Source organism: Marmota monax, unplaced genomic scaffold, assembly GCF_021218885.2.
Source record: "Marmota monax isolate L192 unplaced genomic scaffold, Marmota_monax_Labrador192_F-V1.1 WCK01_AAM20220418_F8-fsc00122, whole genome shotgun sequence".
In the NCBI taxonomy this organism is placed as follows: Eukaryota; Metazoa; Chordata; class Mammalia; order Rodentia; family Sciuridae; genus Marmota; species Marmota monax.
In genome coordinates, this window is record NW_026695223.1 from 6,009,963 (window position 1) to 6,030,870 (window position 20,908).

The 20,908-nt window shown below is 38.8% G+C and overlaps 1 protein-coding gene across 1 annotated transcript in view; it reads left to right on the forward strand.

Moving 5' to 3' along the window:
• The window catches only part of Mgam2 (maltase-glucoamylase 2 (putative)), an 81,783-nt gene that overhangs the window by 38,034 nt on the left and 22,841 nt on the right, over positions 1–20,908 (forward strand). The window contains exons 22-36 of the mRNA XM_046434138.2: positions 517–566; positions 3,545–3,712; positions 4,154–4,309; positions 5,384–5,632; positions 7,214–7,368; positions 8,402–8,570; positions 9,358–9,454; positions 9,905–10,017; positions 10,572–10,697; positions 12,244–12,372; positions 13,834–13,941; positions 15,496–15,558; positions 16,384–16,518; positions 18,004–18,088; positions 19,754–19,892. Of these exons, the coding sequence (XP_046290094.1) occupies positions 517–566; positions 3,545–3,712; positions 4,154–4,309; positions 5,384–5,632; positions 7,214–7,368; positions 8,402–8,570; positions 9,358–9,454; positions 9,905–10,017; positions 10,572–10,697; positions 12,244–12,372; positions 13,834–13,941; positions 15,496–15,558; positions 16,384–16,518; positions 18,004–18,088; positions 19,754–19,892 (1,942 nt within the window). The remainder of the gene's footprint in view (positions 1–516; positions 567–3,544; positions 3,713–4,153; positions 4,310–5,383; positions 5,633–7,213; positions 7,369–8,401; positions 8,571–9,357; positions 9,455–9,904; positions 10,018–10,571; positions 10,698–12,243; positions 12,373–13,833; positions 13,942–15,495; positions 15,559–16,383; positions 16,519–18,003; positions 18,089–19,753; positions 19,893–20,908) is intronic.

Below are 20,908 nucleotides of genomic sequence, written 5' to 3' on the forward strand. Positions count from 1 at the left end.
TCTCTGAATATCATCATTTATGCAAAACAATACATTTTGCTTACATCTTTGTAAAGTACAGATTCAGTCACTCTTGAGGCAGATGAATCTAGTTTGTAGTGTGCTTTTACATTTTAAGCTTTTCATATGAATGCCTCACAAGTTTTTAGCCAGGGATTATATAAAAATTCCACCTTGAATGAAGTCATAACTGTTAATATTTATTTGCTATTTAGTAATACATAATAAACAAGACATATGCACAAGAATGTGATATAAAATGTACCTTGGGAAAGCCATATTCTAGCAGGATACGTACTAAGCAAGTGGATAACTATAATGCAATTCAAACTGTATTAAATTCCAGCATAACAGTACCACAAAGAGTAATAAGAATTCATAGAAAGTGCTCCAAGAAACTTCTGTGGCTGTTGACAAAAATGTGCAGATTAGATGCAAAGGTATTTCAGGTAAAGAGAAAAGCTAGACTCCTCTGCTGCCCACGGTGATGGACCTGCATCTATCTTTCTCTTTCAGATGCTGTAATTAATAATATGTATATTCTGTATGATTTCTCTGTTACTTCTGTAAGTACTATTTTCATGAAACACACACACACTTGATGCTCCTTGCTGAGGTTGCTGTTTGAGTTTTTGGTGTTCTATAGATGCTTGGTCACATAAAATAGCAACGTTTGACTGTATGTCCTAGAAAGGATTTGAGATAACACTGAAGTGTTTAATCTGTGTCAGATGTATAATAAGCTCTGAAAAAATTCTGAGTTGTATGCAGAAATTATATATATATATATATATAATATCATTGCATTTGATTTAGGTGACTAGTCAGGACTTCTAAGATGTGTCCTTCAGAGGGGTGCAAGAGTGTGTGGGATACAGTGTGGTTGATGAGTGAAGTGCTTTGTTGAGGTTCTCTTTTCCTTCTGAGTCCCTAAAACTTGCCTTTGAGCACAGGCATCCAGTGGTGGCTTAGAAAGTTTGGAAAGTACAGAACATCACTTGCCTCCCTCCATTTCCCAAGGGCCTGAGGAGAGGGAAAAGCCACAAGGCTGATAGAAAGTGGGAGAATTCTAATTTGGTTTTCTTGGAAGTCCAATTATGTGTGTACAGATATTTCTCTTATAAGTATCTCTATCTTTTTTTTTCTTTTCTTATAAATTTTCTCTTTTCTTATAAATCCACAATTTTTTTAAAAAATTAAACTTACATTTTGAGATAAAGATCCCTATGCAGTTATAATACATAACACAATGCTACCATGCACCTTGTACACAGTTCCTTTAATCTTATAGAATTGTTGAATAATTTTACAGCCAGGTTATTGGCATTGATTCTTTCAAAACATAGAGCATCTCCATCACTACAAAGATCCCTCTTCTTTCCCTTTTATAGCCATACCCACCTGCCTCCTTCTGTAGTCCCTGGCAGCCAATAATCTGTTTCCATTTCTGTAATTTTGTTCTTCTAAGAATCTTATGTAAATGGAATTAGGTAGTATATGTAAATTTGGAAATTTGCTTTTTCATTTATCATAATCTTCTCAAAATTCTTCCATGTTGTCATATTATTTATATATGAGTAGTTTCCAGGTATTACTCATTTGATAAAGGGAATCTGGAATATACCCATATATAGGTTGGCACTGGGACTTGAGCATCTCATGTCATGGGCTATTCTAAATAAATAAAACTGCTATGGAAATTCATGTACAGATTTTATATAAAATAGAACTTTTCATTTCTTTGAGACAAATGCTCAAGAGTCCAGTTTCTGGGTCTTTTATTTGTCCATGTTTAGTTTTATTTGTTGTTGTTGTTGGTGGTGATGTTTTATTTGTTTTTGGTACCAAGAATTAAACTCAGGGACACTCAACCACTGAGACACATCCCTAGCCCTTTTTATATTTTATTTAGAGACAGGGCTCGCTGAGTTGCTTAGAGCCTTGCTAAGTTGCTGAGGCTGGCTTTGAACTCATGATCCTCCTGCCTCAGCCTTCCAAGCCACTGGGATTACAGGTGTGCCCCACAGTGCCTGTCCCATGTTCAGTTTTATAAGAAACCTCCAAACTGTTTTCCAAAGTGGAAGGGCTGCTTTGCATTTCTACCAGCAAGATATGAATGACCTAGTATCTGCATAATCACCTGCACTTGATGTTGTTGCTATTTTTCATTTTAGCTATTCTGAAAAGTGTGTGATGATATCTCATTGCAGCTTTAATTTGTACTTCTCTAACGTCTAATGATGTTGGTCTGTTTGCCATTTTGTAAATTCTTTTCAATGAAATGTTTGTTTGATTCTTTGCCCAAATTCTAATTGAATTATTTTGTCATTTAAAAAGAATATTTTTACTTGTAGATGGATCCAATACCTTTATTTTCTTTCTTTATTTTTATGTGGTGCCAAGGATCGAACCCAGTGCCTCACATGTGCTAGGAAAGTGCTCTATCACTGAGTCACAACCACAGCCCTTGACATTATTTTTTTAACAGTTCAGTTTTGAGAGTTCTTACATATTTTCAATATCAGTCCTTTGTCAAACACGAAGTTTAGCAATACTTTTTCTCTTAGTAGTCTTTCACAAAGCAAATTTAAAATTTTTGATAAGTCTAATTTCTCATTATATTTTTTTATAGATTATGCTCTTGGTATAATATCTAAGAATATTTTTTTTCTAAGAATCTTTTACTGGCCATAGATACTCGGTATTTTCCTCCTATATTTTTTTTCTAAAGATTTTAAAATTTTAACTTTTACATTTAAGTCCGTGTTCTGTTTGATCCATTTTGATTTAGGCCAGGTTCAACATTTTGCCTGTGCACAACCAGCTGCCCTGTCACCCTTGTTGAGTTGGCCATCCTTTCTCTCTTGTGTCGCCATTGAACCTCGGTCAGGTATCAGGCACATTATGTGGGACTTCTTTGCAACCATCCAAGTGTCCCTTTGCTCTTTAGTGTTCAGTCCCACTTTCTTTGTTGAACTCAGCTCTGTTGCTTTTAAACTCTGGCTCCCTAAATTAGTTATCTAATTTCTTTGTGTTTCAGTGTTCTCATCTAAAAAAATGGGGATAATTATAATTTTGACTTCATAATCTGCTGGGAGAATTAAACGAGGCAATACATGTAAACACCTTAGCACAGTGCCTTGAACATTGTAAGCATTCATAAATTTTAGCTCTTATTATTAATTAAAATTAAAAGAAAAAGTCATTGTGTGTGTGTGTGTGTGTGTGTGTGTGTGTGTCTATATCTGTGTACCAGTGGTCTTTGTGTGTGCTTGTATCTCTGTTTGCCTTGCAAGAACCTATCCTGTCTACTAGACATCCTAAATGTCAGGGTCATATAATCTGAGTAATGAATCAGTAAGAGCCAGTGGCCCAAAGCAAACATGAAATACTATTGAAAGATTTAGGATCTTGAGTCTGAGTCAGATGCTCCCTGGCGATGACACTTAGCAGCATTTAGAACACAGAGAAAAGGGAAACACATAAGATCCCAGAGAGATATTGAATGTGACACACTTACTCCAAACTGGCTTTTCCCCTCCAGAACCGTCTACAGGCAAAGATTATACATAATGGTTATGTGGACCCGGACAACCTCATGTTTACAGATATCAGAATCTTGGGAATGGACAAAGAGCCAAGTAATTTTATTGTGTCTTTAAATAATGTCGCCACCTCCATTTCAAGTGTTGTCTACAGTGCTTCAACAAAGGTGAGAGATTGTTCCATCTCATAGGTCTTTGCTGAAAGCCCTGTTCTGAGATTCTGAAGAATAGTCCCTTTTTGTTTTTTTGACTTTGGGCAGTCAGATAGGACACTGGCTTGAGACAGCCACCGCATCACAGGCAGAGTGCAGGGGAAACTTTTGCATGCAAATCCAAACCCTACCACTTCACTTACATTAGGGTCTGAAGAAGATATGAGAGTTGGAACCCTAAGAAAGGAGACAACTCTTTTCTAGACATTTAGAACTAGACAGGCTGAGCCCGGATAAGACCCAGGGAATCACTTTGCACACATTAGCCTAGTACTGGAGAGTATTTACACAGCTACTCCTGATGTGCCCACCTGTTACTATGACACCATCCCTAACTTTGTCCACATAATTCTACCTCATCTCATTTGTCACTGGAGTCTTCTTTGTCTTCCCCAGGTGGTGACCATCACTGATCTCAAGGGACTGGTTCTGGGACAAGAATTCTCTATACAGTGGGATCTTGTAGTCAATGATCTGGAGAAGTTCAACTGCTATCCTGAGGATCCTACTGCCTCTGAGGAGAGTTGCAGACAGCGGGGATGCCTTTGGGAGGTATTGAGCAAAGGCAAGCTCCCATGTTGACCAGGAACTTAGAGAAATTGCCCCACAAGTCATTAAGCACCAAGAAAACACTTTAAAAGTTTATGGCCTGAAGAGTACCATGACAGCGTGCCCATATGCATCTGTCAACTCTTCAGGATACGTATTTTCCTCAGATATCCAGAATCAGAAGAGATTCATGGCTATTCTGATTGTTTCCCCAGCCATGTCATTCAAAACCCCATTTTATATGATAGTGTCCAGTGGGTTTGTATCATTCACTGGGTATTTTAAGTGAATTTATTTTTCTTCTATTAGAGAACCCAAAGAAGAAGGGTTAAGGGAAGGTGGGTCCTTTCATATGAACAATGGAGAGAATGAAAGCCTGAGAGAGTTAAGGATTCCTCAAGATGGGATTTAGGGCAGTAAGGACACTGGGAGCAGACCCTGCCTCAGGGTTCCAGGCTCCAGACTGGGCTTCCTGCTGTTCTTGAAGGATTCACTCATTATAGAAGGCTGGGGCGTGTGTGTGTGTGTGTGTGAGAAATGAGTGTACCTGTGTTCATTGAGTAGGGCTGCTTTAACAAATTCACGCAAACTGATTGACTTAGAACAATACATACTTATTTCCTCCTAGTTCTGGACTCTAGAAGTCTGAGATCAAGACGTTAGCAGGGTTGGCTCCTTCTGTGGGATGTGATGTCGGTTCTGTTCCATGATTTACGCCTTGCTTCTGGTGTCAGGCTGGCAATATTTGGCATTTCCTAGATTGCACATGCTTCACTCAATCTCTGACCTCATGTTCACACCTGTGTCTAAATTTCCCCTCCTGATCACCAGTCATATTGAATGGGAACCTATCCTAATGACCTCTTCTGAACTTGGATCATGCACAAAGACCCTGCTTCCAACTAGTCACATTCATAGTACCAGGGCTTGGGGATTATCTTTGGGGGGCTCCTGATTCATCAGATAAGAAAGGGCAAAGCAGTCTGAGACTTGGTCTGTGCTAACCAGCTTCTTTAGTAATTAGAGTCTCAGAGTATGGTGTCTGAGGCTGACCAAGAGCGTCTCCTGTTGTTGTAGCCCACAGCTACTCCTGGTGTGCCCACCTGTTACTATGACACCATCCCTAACTATGCTGCCAGTAACATTCAGTACCTGCCCACGGGCATCACCACCGACCTTACCCTCCTGGCGGTCCCTGCATCTACCCGGGCAGCGGCATCTCCACCATCACCAGCAGCAGCCACTGTTTCTAATCGTCTCTCTGAAAAGATCAGCCTCCTCAGACTGAGTGTGACCTACCATACAGAGAGCATGCTGCAGATAAAGGTAATTCCCATGGTGACAATCCTGGTTTTCAAGGTGAGTTCTTAACCTACAGGTGTGTGTAGATGAAAGTCATGAAAAGACTTTTCATCCAAATCTCTCTGTTCATGATGCAAGAGCTGAGAAGGCCTTAGAGAGATAAAGGTCAGAAGTAAATAACAGAGGCAGGGTGTGACCTTAGATCCATCAGGCTTGTGAATTTCCTAGAATAATGAATTCTCTAGATCATAAATATTCTCAAAAAATTCTTAGCCCTGAAAACATGAATTTACTGTGTGGTTAATACATATGAGAGGCACCAACTGGCTTCCAGAATTTCTAGATATTTCTTTAATAGTGGCTCTCAGACTTTAACACGCATCAGAATCACCTGAAGATGTTAAAACCCAGGCTGCTCAGCCTCACCCTAGGTTTCCAGTTCAGCATTCTGGGCTGGCCCAGCCTGAGCATTTGCATTTCTAAGTTCTCCAGCAATGCTGACTGATGCTTCAGGTAAAAGGGCCACACTTTGAGACCCACTCTTGTCCTTTACTTACCAGAAATACAATGAGAACCAAGTTTGTTTTCTAGTAGGGGTATTTTTTAAAAACTGTTTGAAACACACACACACACTCATACAAGTAAATTAGCTATTTTATTTAACCAATGTTCTAAAATATATATCAGTTCATTTTGAAATCCAAGTTTTATTATGGAGAGATATTTCACAACATTTTAATTAAGTCATCAAAATCTGGTATGTGTTTGCACTTGTGGTGAATCTTGATTTAGACTCATGCATTTCTGGTGCGCAAAAGCCACACATGGCTGGTGGACACAGGCTTGAGCAGCTCTGCCCTTGACATTGCTCCTCTCACTTGAGTGTGTCCTCCATCACTGAGGGCATCCTGTGAATCTGAAGGTTCTGACCAGCAGATCTGGGACAGAGGCTGAGTCTGAATTCCTAGCAAGCTCCCAGGCAATGCCGCTGTTTTTGGTTTAAGAAACAGAGTTTTGAAAAGTAGGGCTTTAGGAAAAGCTTTACTGAAGTCCAGGCTGTGGGCTAACAGCAGCATGAGGAGGGGTGGTCGCCATGGTGGTGATGGACCCTGTCTTGCATGCATGCTGCAGTCCTCTTGTTTTGTTTCCTCACACCAATCCTGTTAGATGAGTAGGGATGAGTAGAGGGTACAAAGGAGAAACCTGAAGGATTGGGAAGGCATGCAGCATCTGGAAGCTCAAGTAGTAAAGAGGTCTAGTTCCCAGCACACACATGCAATCACTCACATACAGTCTTGAAGTTACATGCACATGTATGTTCATATAGCACACATCCTAAGTACATATACACACTCTACCCACAAGATTCTATAATCTTAGATTACAAGTTCTCTCGAGTGGGTATTATTGAGGCATTTTGGAAGCTCAGAATCTGCCACAGTAGATAAGGAGGCCTCACATCTGCTTGCTTGGGATATTCAGTGCCTCCTGATGTGGTTCAAACTGGTCAAAAACAAACAAACAACATTGGAAATGAATTCTGTGGGCAAACATCAGGTCTCAGACTCCATCAGGAAGAGTTTTTTATTTTTCTCTCCTTGCCAGATCTATGATCCCACTAATAAAAGGTACGAGGTCCCGGTACCTCTGAACACACCACGTTCACCGCTTGTCTCCCCTGAAAACTGCCTGTATGAAGTCAGGGTTCAGAACAATCCCCCTGGAATCCAGATTCGACGCAAAAGTTCCCAAACTGTGATGTAAGTGCTATTTATTGGCTTTAATCAGAGTGTCTGATGGTAATTATGGTGTTGCTAATTAAGGCAAGTAAAAAATTAGTCTCAGAGACTCTTCATGATGTGTGTGTGTATTTGTTAAAGAGTATGTCAATTTCCTCTTACTTCATTAGGGAATTTATTTTTATGTTAGTCATTAACTCAGAAAGATTAATCAACCTTAGATTTAAAAAGCCACAAGTGTTATTCGAATTCAAAGAAAGAGATATCTTTCCTATTTGTTACTCTTGTTAAGTAGAACAGAAAACTTAAATAAGTATAACAAATAACCTCAGATATGTCTGTTCTGTATTATGCTTCATTAAGAAATAATAATTGAAGAGGCAGGAGAGAGGAAAGAGGTGGGTATGGAGAAATGGACTTATATCATCTTTGGTTCTATAGACACCACAGACTTCAAGCATTTTTATGATATTAAGTGTGAAAAGAATTGTGGATTGTCATCTCTCATCACTTATCCTGATGCTTGAGGTCCAGGCTTTGCCCAGGGTGAGGCCCCCCCATCCCAGCAAAGGTTGTCACTTGTATGTGCATTTGTGTTTTTTCCTATGTGTGGCTTCTGCTGTCTTTGACTATGTATCTGATTTTCTCTGTTTTCATCTTCAGTGAGTTCTCTGGTCAATCTAGAGAAGTTATTCCAAGAGTGTCAATTTTTTTCTATCCAAAAGTACTTTTTAGATCTCATTCATTTATTCACATTTGCTGGAATGCCGGGCACTGAGAACTGGACATAAAGAGATGAATGAGACCTGGTACTTGCCCTCAATGAGCCCATAGTTCTGAGAAGGAGCTCTCAGTCTTGCAAAGCACAGAATTAAAATGCAAATATGGAACCTTGGTACTGAGTCATGGCTATTGTTATGACCTGGTCCTTTTATAACATTTGAACCTGGATCTTGATGTGCAATGATTCAAGAGGCTTCTGAATCATCTAGGCATCCCATTTGCTCTGCCTGAGATCTGCAGCTCAGCTTAGAGGTCTGCCTTTGTGTTGCAGTTGGGATTCTCAACTCCCGGGCTTCACCTTCAACGACATGTTCCTTTCCATTTCTACTCGCCTCCCTTCTCAGTACATCTATGGTTTTGGGGAAACTGAGCACATGACTTTCAGAAGAAACATGAACTGGACAACCTGGGGAATATTTGCTCGGGATGAGCCACCAGCGGTAAGGAGAAAAATGAAATTAGCAGTTTCTCCTTTGGCAAATTTACTTTTAATTCTTAGGCCAGTAAATGAGGTTCCATTTATCAGCCTCATCTTTCTAGCTCTTGGTTGTAAGGTTACAAGAGGCCACAGGTCATGCTCTTTTATCTGTAAAACAAACAAACTCATAACATATATTTTTCCACCCGTCTCCCATGGATTACAAATTTTATTTCACAAACTTTTATTTAATATATTCAATGTTTGAGCACATTGCTAGATGCTTATCTGTAAATTTAATAAGATGCTGTCTTTGCCCTTCAAAAGTTTATAGACAGACAGATTGGTGTAGAAATAATGATAGCACAGTGTAGTGAGTGCTGTGATAGAATTGTGTAATAATAAGCCACACATGTTGGTGCATATTTACTTGGAAGGCTGAGGAAGGTGGGTCACAAGTTCAAGGCCAGTTTAGGAAACTTAGTGAGACCCATCTCAAAAGTAAAAATATAAGAGACTGGCGAGGTAGCACAGTGACAGAGCACTTGCTCAGCATATGCAAGGCCTTGGGTTTAATCCCCAGTACCACAAGGAAAAAAAAAGAATTATGTAATATTCAATAAAGGTGACAGAGAGGGGGAGGACATAGGTTTTAGGTTGGGGTGGAAAGGAAGGTCAAAGAAGGTTGTACAAAGGATATAACGCTGTATCAAATCTTTTACATGGAATATGAGTTTGCTGTTTGGATTATGATCTGGAAACTATTGGATTTTTATCTTTCTATTACTCTCATGACTTTCAATTACCAGTACAAGAAAAATTCCTATGGTGTTCACCCCTACTATATGGCCTTGGAAGAAGATGGGAATGCCCATGGAGTGCTCCTGTTGAACAGCAATGCCATGGGTAAGACAGGGGCATGCTCCCCGGGCACCACCACAAACAACCTGACCACTCCATTGTCATCTGGGAGATTACTAGAAACGAATAAGTTAAGGGGCAAGGAAAATGGCATGGACAAACTGACCTTCCATTCATTTGTTCACTTATTCAATACTTAAAAATTGTTCCAGAATAGGCATTAATTGTACCATTTGACTAACTGTGGTCCCTTATTTTGCTGTGACACTTCAGTTCCTTATTGCAGGTGATATAAACTGTTGAGTGTCATATAATGGGGTAGATGCAGTTTGGGGTACTGCAGGCCCATCTCTGACTCCACTGGACAAGGGAGGACATTCTAGAGGAGATAGGCATGAAGGAAGGAGAGTGAAGACAGCACATTTTAGAGCATCTCTCTCTCTCTGGGTGTCTTACAAGCTCCTCATCTGTCTCTTTATTTTAAAATTTTTACAGATATGACTCTGCAGCCCACTCCTGCCCTGACATACCGCACTGTAGGAGGGATTTTGGACTTTTATTTAGTTTTGGGGCCAACCCCCGAACTGGTAACTCAGCAATACACTGAGGTTGGAAGCCATTCTATCCATTGATATATCACTAAATATTTATTGGGTATTGTTACCATGTTTTCAGTACTGAGATGGGTCAGTCTTTTTCTTTTTACCCTGGGGTGTAAGTCAGATTTTACTAATATGGATGCTAAATGCATATTAATATTACAGGTCTCTCAATTGCTTGCTAAATAGCCTATCTTAAGAATCTCAGATCAGTAATAACCACCACATTCTCAGGTTTCACAGTGTAATAGAATATAGGGAAATGTTAATTACAATATTTCTAGCATTCTTCATCTCTAGGGTTGTTCTACATTTATTTGATTTCCCTATTTTTTTTTTTTTTTGAGGAAGGCCTCAGGTCAGACAGTAGTCAGTAGAAATTTTCAAATTATTTCAAACAAAAGTCAACTATCTTTTCTTCCTTACAAAGTTACTTGGATCTATTTTTTATTTTTTAATTGACATAACATTTGCATACATTTATGGGGTATGGTATGATAATTTGGTATATGTATACAATGTGTAATGATCTTATCAGGGTAATTAGCATTCTTCTATTCTAGTTGATTGGTCGGCCAGCAATGACTCCATATTGGGCTCTGGGATTCCAGCTGAGTCGCTATGGATACCAGAATGATTCTGAAATCGCCAGTCTGCATGATGCAATGGTGGCAGCCCAGATCCCCTATGTATGAAACCCTCCCTCAACCTCTGGGTTTAGCTATGGGATTCTGTGATTAATTGTCTATTGAAAACAGCTTCATTGAAATTATTACTGTGGCTACTTCAGCATAAATCCTGTAGCTGTGGAGCTAGTTCTGTGTGAATACATTGTTTTTTAAAGTCTTTGCCTGCTGCCCTTTTGAGTCGAGGTTCAAAACTAAGAGTTGCATGGATCCTTTGGCCACTGGTGGAATGAGTGGAGGGTATTGGCACCCACTGACTCGCTGGAACATCATGTAGTGGCCAAGGCAGTCTTAGAAGCGGGGGTCTGTGTGAAATGGATATGAAGTGGCAATAGGCAAGGAAGTGATTAAAATGAACCCTTTGCTTTCTTTAAAACACACACACATATCCTAAGTACCTACCTAGTTCCCCAGGAAAGCCCTGAGAAGTGTGGTCAACTGGATTCCACAAACAGTGCACTCCTTCTCTACTGATTAGTTTTCTACCACTCATTGTCTTTATTGGCTTTCAGTTCACCTCGGAGATTTTTAAAGGCAATTAACAACTGGAAGATGAGAATAAAGTGCAATGATATTCCCATCAATAATAATTTGAGGGCTGGGGCTATAGCTCAGTAGCAAAGCACTTGCCTAGTGTACATGAGGCACTGGGTTCGATCCTCAGCACCACATAAAAATTAACAAATAGAATAAAGGCATTCTGTCCATCTACAACCACAAAAAAATTTTTTAAAAAAATTGACACATGTCCATGCTTAACTTTTATTATAAACTTATTAAACAGAAATTTTAAAATATAGAAAAATCACAAGATGAAAAAGTTCATAGATCTGCCTCACCAAAGCAATCATGCTATTTATATATATATAAATCCTATGAATTATATGTCTTTAAAATTATATACAATATATTATATAAGTCATATATAATATATATGTATATTGTATATAAATTATATGTATATAATACACATTAAATTAGTGAATAAAAGACATTTATTTCAGTGAAGGGAGACAACCAATAAATAAATATTAGAGAATGTTAAATCTTTCTTGAATATATAGATATTCTATTTATAATATAGTAGACACGTGCTGATATATATATATATTTTAAAGTAAAATATGTATTCTAAGTTGATTTAATTTGATAAGGTTTACTGTAGGAACAAAAGAAACTTAGATATGCAACCTTTTTTTGTTTATTAGGGAAGTCTCACTTTCTTGAACACTTCCACTGGCTTTTTGTATGATAGGCTCACCAAATTTGAGATTTGAAGAGTGGGTAAGACATAAATTGAGGGAAGGAAAGGAAAGCAAGTTCCTGTTGGGGGCACAGAAGAAGAAAGTGGGGACAGGTGAATTGTGAGCGGGAATCAGAAAGCAAGGTCAATCAACATAATTGCAAAGTCAGTGTAGAGGGTATTGAGATGGGAAATGATGAGGGCCGGGGCTGGGGGAGCAAGCAGCAGGGTCTGGAGCCTGGAAGAGCAGTTAGTGTGCCCTGCAGCTACCGCTGCAGGAGCCTCAGTATCTGCTCCTTCTTGTAGGACGTCCAGCATGTGGACATCGATTACATGGACCGGAAGCTGGACTTCACCCTCAGCCCTAGCTTTCAAAACCTCGGTGTCCTGATAGAGCAAATGAAGAAGAATGGCACCAGATTTATTCTCATTCTGGTAGGTGTGAAGGCAGATTGCATGCTTCTTTTTGTTTCTGTGTTCACGATTCAAAAATTAAACCCCTGGGAAGAACTGGGAAAAAGGTAAAAGAAACCCCCCCACACATCTTGGCCTCTTCCTGTGAGTCTTTATTTATTATCTTTTAAAAGTTTTGAAAAGCCAATAAAGAAGGAAAGAATAGGTAAAAAAAAATGCATTGTAAGAGATGATACTTCGTCATATTTATTATTTTTTCATTGCTGAATGCCACTAGGATTTAATTAATCAGTACTTTTTTGGGGAGAGAGTTAGGACAACTGTAGGCAGAAACACTGAATGTAGGAAAGAATAAAAGGGTCTCACCATTTCAGGCTTCAGGATGAATAGCTATAGCTCAGTCTCATTTTTAGGAAACTGCAGGGGGTTAAAAAATCTCTTATACTGTATCATCATTCAGCAACCATGAGTCTTAGGGGACCCATTTCTCTTTTATTAAGCCCACAAAAAACGGAGGTAAGATCCAGAATGCCAACTTATTATTTTACATTGGAAGTTATATCTTGGTAAATACAGAAGTAACTACCCACAAAGGATTTCCTCCTTCTAGCTTCCAGAAATCAGAGCATGATTCTTGTTCATTTTAAAATTTAAGTATTTACGAAACATTGGCTACTTGAAAATCACTGTTTTCTAAAGAGTGCGTGTGTTTTAAATTAATGAATTAATGGCATTTATTCTAGTAAAGGGAGACAGCCAATAAAAAACTATTAGGAAGGTAATTTCAGATAATGTTGATTTACATGGCAATTGGGAAACAGCGTAATACAGAGAGTAACTGGGGAAGGTATGAGATGGGCTGATGAATATCAATGTCCATCTCAAATGGCCGCACCATAGAATAGAATGCAGAAGTTCAATTTCTTAAGGAGCACTGCTGTTAGACTCTGGAAATGCTATAAATTGTCTCTCTCCAATTGAGGATAATATCTTATTAAACTGCTTTATCTCCAGGATTTGTTTTCCAAACACTAGCACATCTTTATTTCTCAATAATTTTATGGAGAAATATTAACAAATTCTTTTAATTCTTAGGTCTCTTTTTAAAAAATATTAATTTCCCTGTTTATTGGAAAAGTCACATATGTCATATTATATTTCAATTTTTATGATTTTTTTCCCTTCTTTAGTTATTGCTCTGGGTGTTTACTTTCTATAATATGTAAAAGATTCTTGCTCCCTTTGAAAGAGGTCATCCTTTATAAGGGTCATCTATCTTACTTTTGGGTCCCGGTGGCAACTTCCATCTTAATTGGTTATGTAATATTCCCAGTAGATATGTCAAATTATCAATGCTTTTTTATTTATCTAATTTTATTTTGGTCCATCATTTTTTTCTGCACTAAATTGTCAAAGTTTGGGAGAGGACTTTCCTTAGGGACATTTTTCTCACCTTTGCAGTCTTAAATCCTGTCACTGCAGGACCCAGCCATTTCTGGCAATGAGACACAGTATCTCACCTTCACCAGAGGACAAGAAGACAACGTGTTCATCAAATGGCCCAACACCAGTGACATTGTCTGGGGAAAGGTGAGGCTTGGGGAAGGGGCTATAATTAATACACAGCACTATGTCTTGATTAAAAGGTGCTCTCAATAAATCATACAAAAATATATCGTTTAATTAATAAATTATGAATGAGTAGAAATCTATCTGATGCTGATTAGGTTAATACACATTAATAAGACCAAGGTCACAGCTCTAATCCTCTAGATATTGAATACCATGTTATTGCCTGGATATGTTCTGATGTCCCACCCTTTATGTATTCCAGCTAGTCATTTAGTAGTAAACATTAGGAATCCTGTAGAGAGAGAAAGACTCTGAAATCTGTGTCTCCCAGCCACCTAAACTCAAAACTCACAACACCTTTGACTTACGATGCCTACTCAGCCTCTCATTTAAATGAATCACCAAGTCCTATAGATTCTTGTTTTTTCTTTGACCCCTTGAATTCCTTTTCTGTGGCCTCAATCCTCATCCTCATTTATCTGATTTATAGCAGCAGTGTTTTATGTGAACTTCCTGACCCACATGACAGTAGCTTTTGCCAGGTTCCAACTCTGTTCCTTAATTTTGCTATGCCACTGCCTACAGTTCTGGATACATGCCTTTCTCACTTTGAATATAGCCTTCTCGGTGTCCCCAGATAATATCTGCACGCCAAGAGGAACTCAGATCTTACTTCCTCTTTTTTTTTTTTTGAGAGAGAGAGAGAGAGAGTTTTTAATATTTATTTTTTAGTTTTTGGCAGACACAACATCTTTGTTTGTATATGGTGCTGAGGATCGAACCCGGGCCGCACCCATGCCAGGCGAGCACGCTACTGCTTGAGCCACATCCCCAGCCCAGATCTTACTTCTTGAGAAGTACTCCATAACTGTTTCAGTTGCTGTTTTCCCTTTCATGTGTCATTCCAGAGAGAGTATAGCATACCATGTAGCACTTATATATTACTCTCTGTGAACTCTTGGAAAAAACAGGCAGTATTTACTGCTATAATCTCAGTAGATATAGATCCTCATAATAAGTGCTCAGTAACTGTTTCCTCGTTGAATTAATTAATCAATTTATATAAAGTCCTGCTAATTACAGATGAAATTGGTTGATATATGAAAGTTTTTTTAAACACTAAGAACATTTGTGGGTGTCCAAAAGTTATGGTATTACTTAGAAGTATTGAGACAGAGTTTATGGCTGTGAATGTAAATCAATCTTATTCTTAGAGTCAACCTTAACATTTATTTTTATAAAGGGAATTTTGTTATACACAAAAGTAAAAGGCAGACCAGACCATGGAGTAATTATTTGAAAGATGGTTACTCAGAAGACACATCTAAAATGAATTGGGTTACTTATTAAGTTAAAAATAACATGAAAACTTATGGAATGAAACAAAAAGATCTGAGCCTAACAGGATTTCACCTAGCAGGATTTCATCTATTGATCTGTATTTACAATTTAATTTATGGCCAAGGTGCCCAGCATTTGTGAAGATGCATGTCATGAAAGTCTAACATGTGAAACACCTCATGGTCTGTTTGCCATGACTTAAAGGTTTCAATATTTCCTCTTTTTCTCTAGGTTTGGCCAGAGCTGCCCAATGTAAATGTGGATGAATCCCTTGACCATGAAACTCAGGTCAAGGTACAGTCATACATGGATTTTGGTCTACATTGCCCTAAATATCTGGATACTTATTTGTTTTATTCTGTTAGATAAATAGCTTATGCTCTGGTTAAATGGCTTTAATGCCAGTGTGCTTGTCTGGTGGTATTTTTTTGCAGAAGGAGATCCTCAAATGAGAAACCTAAAAAATAGCTAAAATGGAAAAGTATAGAAGAAAATTACCAGGGAGTTCCTTACATGTATGCCTTTAATGGATTGCAATCTGAATCTAGTGTTGCTTGAAAAATAAGGAACCAAAGTCCAGAATGCTTTCTCGGAAGAGTATCTCTTATGAACAAATACCCTTTGCAGGTTAATGAATTACCTACATACCAAAGCAAACACTAGCCAGTGGAAAGGAGCAAAGGACTTGGTCTCAGCCCTTGCTCCCATGTCAGCCTGGCACCCACTAACCCTTCTACTGTGCAGCTTGCTTCTCCTTGGATTATGGGGTCCTCCTGCATTTCATTTGATGAGTCAAATGAGTCATGGATCTCTAAATTTACATTGTTTAGAGGCTGACTATCAGGTTTCTAGTTGCCATGACTAATTTTCTAGTCATAAAGGAAGTTCTATGTTTAAAAGCTATCTAACCCTTTTCTAAGAAAATTAAGAATGAACGCATCTTTTCCCCAACTGTGTGTCCACTGTAAACTTTGCAACACCACCAGCAGCAGAATTGAGGTTAAATCAGACGCTGAGCTGGACAGGCTCAAAAGCCTGCTCATCTCCCCTTCCTGTTCCCAGGATTCCCCTTCTTGGACATGCATGACCTCACTATGACAATGCATGTCACTCTTACAGATGTACAGGGCCCACGTTGCTTTCCCTGACTTCTTTCATAACAGCACAGCTGCATGGTGGAAGAAAGAGATAAACGAGCTCTATGCTAACCCCAGAGAGCCAGCGAAGAGCTTGAAGTTTGATGGACTGTCGATCGTAAGTGCACCCTCAGTGGTTACTCTTTAGAATGTTCATATTCAAAACTTGGGGAATCAATTCCGAGACTAGAAGAAGCAGGGCACTGGAATCAGAGGCATGAAAGGAAGGGTGATGGTACAGAATCTAGGTCCTGGGAATAGGAGTAGCAGAGATTATTGTGGACCTGCCCAGGGTCGTGTCTTCTGGAGGAAATGGGAGCCCATAGAGGAGACGTGCTACTGCGGGAGATGCCAGGGCATGAGGGAGAGGGAGCGGTGCCCTTGTCTCTTACTCTCAACCCTCCATCTATTGCTGGCGCTTCCTGCTGGCTAAACTGACCTAGAAGCCCTGAAGCCTGTCCTGCAACACAGGGCAGAACTGGGGACAGGCAAGGCATAAATCTATGAGCAAAGAGACATTTACCCTGAAGGAATAGCTTAAAAAGCCCTGAGTGAAGGGCTTCTGGAGGTGTCTCTGGGACATGTGTCCAAGGGCCCCTCTATTTATGTTTTTCTAAGGATAGGAATCTTATCAATGTCATGATTTCCTTCCCCTCTATCTAGTGGCCTGAAAACCTAAGCAGTTACCAGGTTAGTTAGGAAGAGCTGCTCAAGTCTAGGTCAGGCTGCAAGAAGCTTGTGATTCACAAAAGACAAACCTATAAGCCCACTGTCTGTCTGGGGGCCTCCCTGACCACTTGAACCTTCAGGGTAAATAGGCACAGAGCAGACAGGTGAGAACGCATAAATGAACCCAAACAGGCAAATCAGACAGTGAAGAGATATAGATAACTCTGAGAAACAAGAGATTCTGATAACTGTGAAGTATTTGTTCCCATTGAAAGAAAGCTGCATAATTCAAAATAATGAATAGTTCTCCAAATACTTGCCTTTGCCTTTAGTATGTTCCATATAAGATAACATAACATACAAAACTTTAACTTCTCTATTTATAAAGTAGACAACTTTTGCCAAAATATGATTTTATTTCCAGACTGGTTTCTGAATCATATACAACTTTTCAGGAATGTGTCTACTGCAGAAAGTGAGATATGTCTCCTTGTGTTTGGTGCACGTGAATATCAGAATTAGTCTAAGCTATTGGCTAAGAAAAAGGAGAGAGAGATCATAGTGATCCCTGAATGCAGATACAAAGTGAATAATTTGTGGGTAGACAAACAAAGATGTGCTTCTCCTGTGGTATAGATGAATCAAATTGTTTCCTTAGGTTCTGGATTCAGCATAGTCTCAATATTTTTGCTGTTAGGTTACCACTTCATAAATTTAAAAATGCCAAGTGAGCTGGAAGGAGTTTAACACTCCACAGAAGCAGATGTGGACTCTTAAGTCCACTTTAGTCAATGCCAGGATTAAGCAGAGTCCCCTGAGCCACTACAGAGACAAAGCTTCAGTGCAGGCCGGGCATCTTCTGCAGCTAGTGTCCTCTAGGTGAAGGCCATACAGACCTGACGTGATGGAATCTTCTCTTGCTAACTTAATTCAGGATATGAATGAGCCGTCAAACTTTGTGGATGGATCTGTTGGGGGCTGCCGCAGTGAAGTTCTTAATAACCCACCCTATATGCCAGGTAGGTAAAATATTACTTTATCAAATTATTGCTAAGTTCAAACACTGAAGATTTCCCTCTTACTGTCAAAGTAAAGCCTAATTTGTGTGTGTGTGTGTGTAGAAATAATGACATGACATTGTATGAAAGAAACCAAGCAATGCGTTTTATTATGTTGACAATGGTGAACTGAATGCTAAACTTTTAAAAATTGTTCTTTTTAGATATATATGAGAAAATGTTCTTTTTAGATATACATGTATAATATTTGGACATATTATACATACATGGAGTATAACTTCCCTTATTTGTCATTGTACATGATGTGAAGTTACACTGGATGTATTCTCATATAAGAATGTAGGAAAGTTAAGTCCGACTCATTCCACTGTCTTTCTTTCCCCTCCCTTTCCTTCATCCCCTTTGTCTAATCCAGCGAATTTCTATTCTCTGCCCCCGCTCCATTATGTGTTAGCATCCACATATCAGAGAGAGCATATGGCCTTTGGTTTATTGGGATTGGCTTATTTTGCTTAGCATGATAGCCTCCAGTTCCATCCTTTTACCAGCAAATGCCATAATTTCATTCTTCTTTATATCTGAATAATAATCCATTGTGTATATATACCACATTTTCTTTATCCATTCATTTGTTGAAGGGCACTTAGGTTGGTTCCGTAGCTTACCTATTGTGAATTGAGCTGCTATAAACATTGATGTGGCCATGTCACTATAGTATGCTGATTTTAAGTCCTTTGGGTATAGACTGAGGAGTAAGATGTCTGGGTCAAATGATGGTTCCAATCCAAGTTTTCTGAGGTATCTCCACATTGCTATACATAGTGGTTACATCAATCTGCAGTCCCATCAGTAATGTATGACTATACCTTTCCCCCCCACATCCTTGCCAACATTCATTGTTACTTGTATTCTCGATAATTGCCCCAAAAACTTTTCAATAAACCCCTTTTCTCTCTCTCTCTCTCTCTCTCTCTCTCTCTCTCTCTCTCTCTCTCTCTATTAGTAAATGAAAATCTAGTCCTGAACTTTCAGTCTGTGTTTGCAGATAGTTCATAAAAGATACCCCTTGGTAGTTCCAGAGTGCAAACTGAAATATGATGTTGGGATCAAACACTTCTCAAATGATTGAATCCTCTCATCTTACAGAGGCCCCAAAAGGAAGTGAGTTCCTAAGAGCAGTGTACCAGAAATTCATGAAGCAGAATCTGGGACACAGGTTTCTTTGTGTCTAGGTCGCTGCCATGCAGAGCCGTGTCCGTTAACTCAATTATTCTTTCATTCAGTTTCTCCTTCCACCCACATGTATATGACAGGCAAAAGCTGGTGAAACTGAGCAAAACAAGATCTATTCCCTTGAGAACATTACCATCTAGTGGAAAACCCAATCCTTTCACCCAAGGAGTTTGTCAACTTGTAAAACCAGTGGTGACAGCATTCCCTAAGTTAGAGTTGGAACACAGCCAAGGGTGCTTTTCCCCTGCCATACCCCATTCTTACCTTTTACAAATTTTATTAAGTCATAGGATGTTGCTTTTGTACATTAAAAACAAAAAACAAAAAATGGAAATTGAACCTATTACTGGTAACAAAAGTGCTGATTGAAATAGAGAAATGTCAGAATGAATGTACAAGTCATTTGGGAAATAACTCAACATTTCCCCTCAGATTTGGAATCTAGGGACAAAGGCCTGAGCAGTAAGACCCTGTGCATGGAGAGTGAGCAGATCCTGCCAGATGGCTCCCGGGTGCGACACTATGACGTACACAGCCTGTACGGGTGGTCCCAGACCAGACCGACATATGAGTGAGTGTTTTTGACAATTGCAGCACAGATAATTTTCTACATTCCTGTATTTGTTGTTTCATATTTGTATTGCATTTGTACTTACATGATGCCAGCTAAATGGAGCAGTGTCAAACAGATCACGCCTGGTTGCCCAAACAACCCAGAGTACATTCACAGAGTTATACATCCAACACTAAAATAAAATTTTAGAATATTTTCATCATTTCAAAAGAAAAACCTTGATCTGTTAACAGTCATTCCTCCCTGTCCCCACTTCCTGAGCTCCAGCCAATACTAAGCTACTTTCTGTCGTTAACATTATCCATTCTGTGTATTTCAAGTAAATGAAATTGCATAATAATTTTGTGTCTGGCTTCTTTCCCTGGTATGTTTTCAAGGTTCATCTATGTTGCAGGATGTATCAGTACTCCATTCCTTTTATTGATGAATAATATTCTACTGTCAAGATAGAGCATATTTTGTGTGTCTATCAGCCAGCAGACATTTGAGTGGTTTTCAGATCTTGGCTATTATGAATAGACATGTATAAACATTCACTGCAAGATTTTGAATCGAAATGTGTTTATTTTCTCTTTAATATATATCTAGGAGTAGAATTTTCAGATCGTATGGTAACCGTATATTTAATATCTTAGAGATATTAACTCTCTAAGAACTGTCTAAAGAGTTTGGCCTTGAAAAATACCATTTGACATTCTCACCAGCAATGGATGAGGGTTGAAGTTACTTTGTATCCATACCAACACAAGTTATTTTTACCCTTTTTATTATAGACATTATAATGGGTTTTAAGTTACCTTGTATCCATACCAACAAGCTATTTTTACCCTTTTTATTATAGACATTTTAATGGACCTAAAGTACATCAATTTTTGTCTTCATTTCCCTAATTACCAGTTCTGTTGAATATTGTTTCATGTACCTATTGGCCATTTATGTATCATTTTAGCAGAAATGTCTATTTGAATTCTTTGCCTATTTTTAAGTTATTTGTTTTTAGGATTGGATTGTAA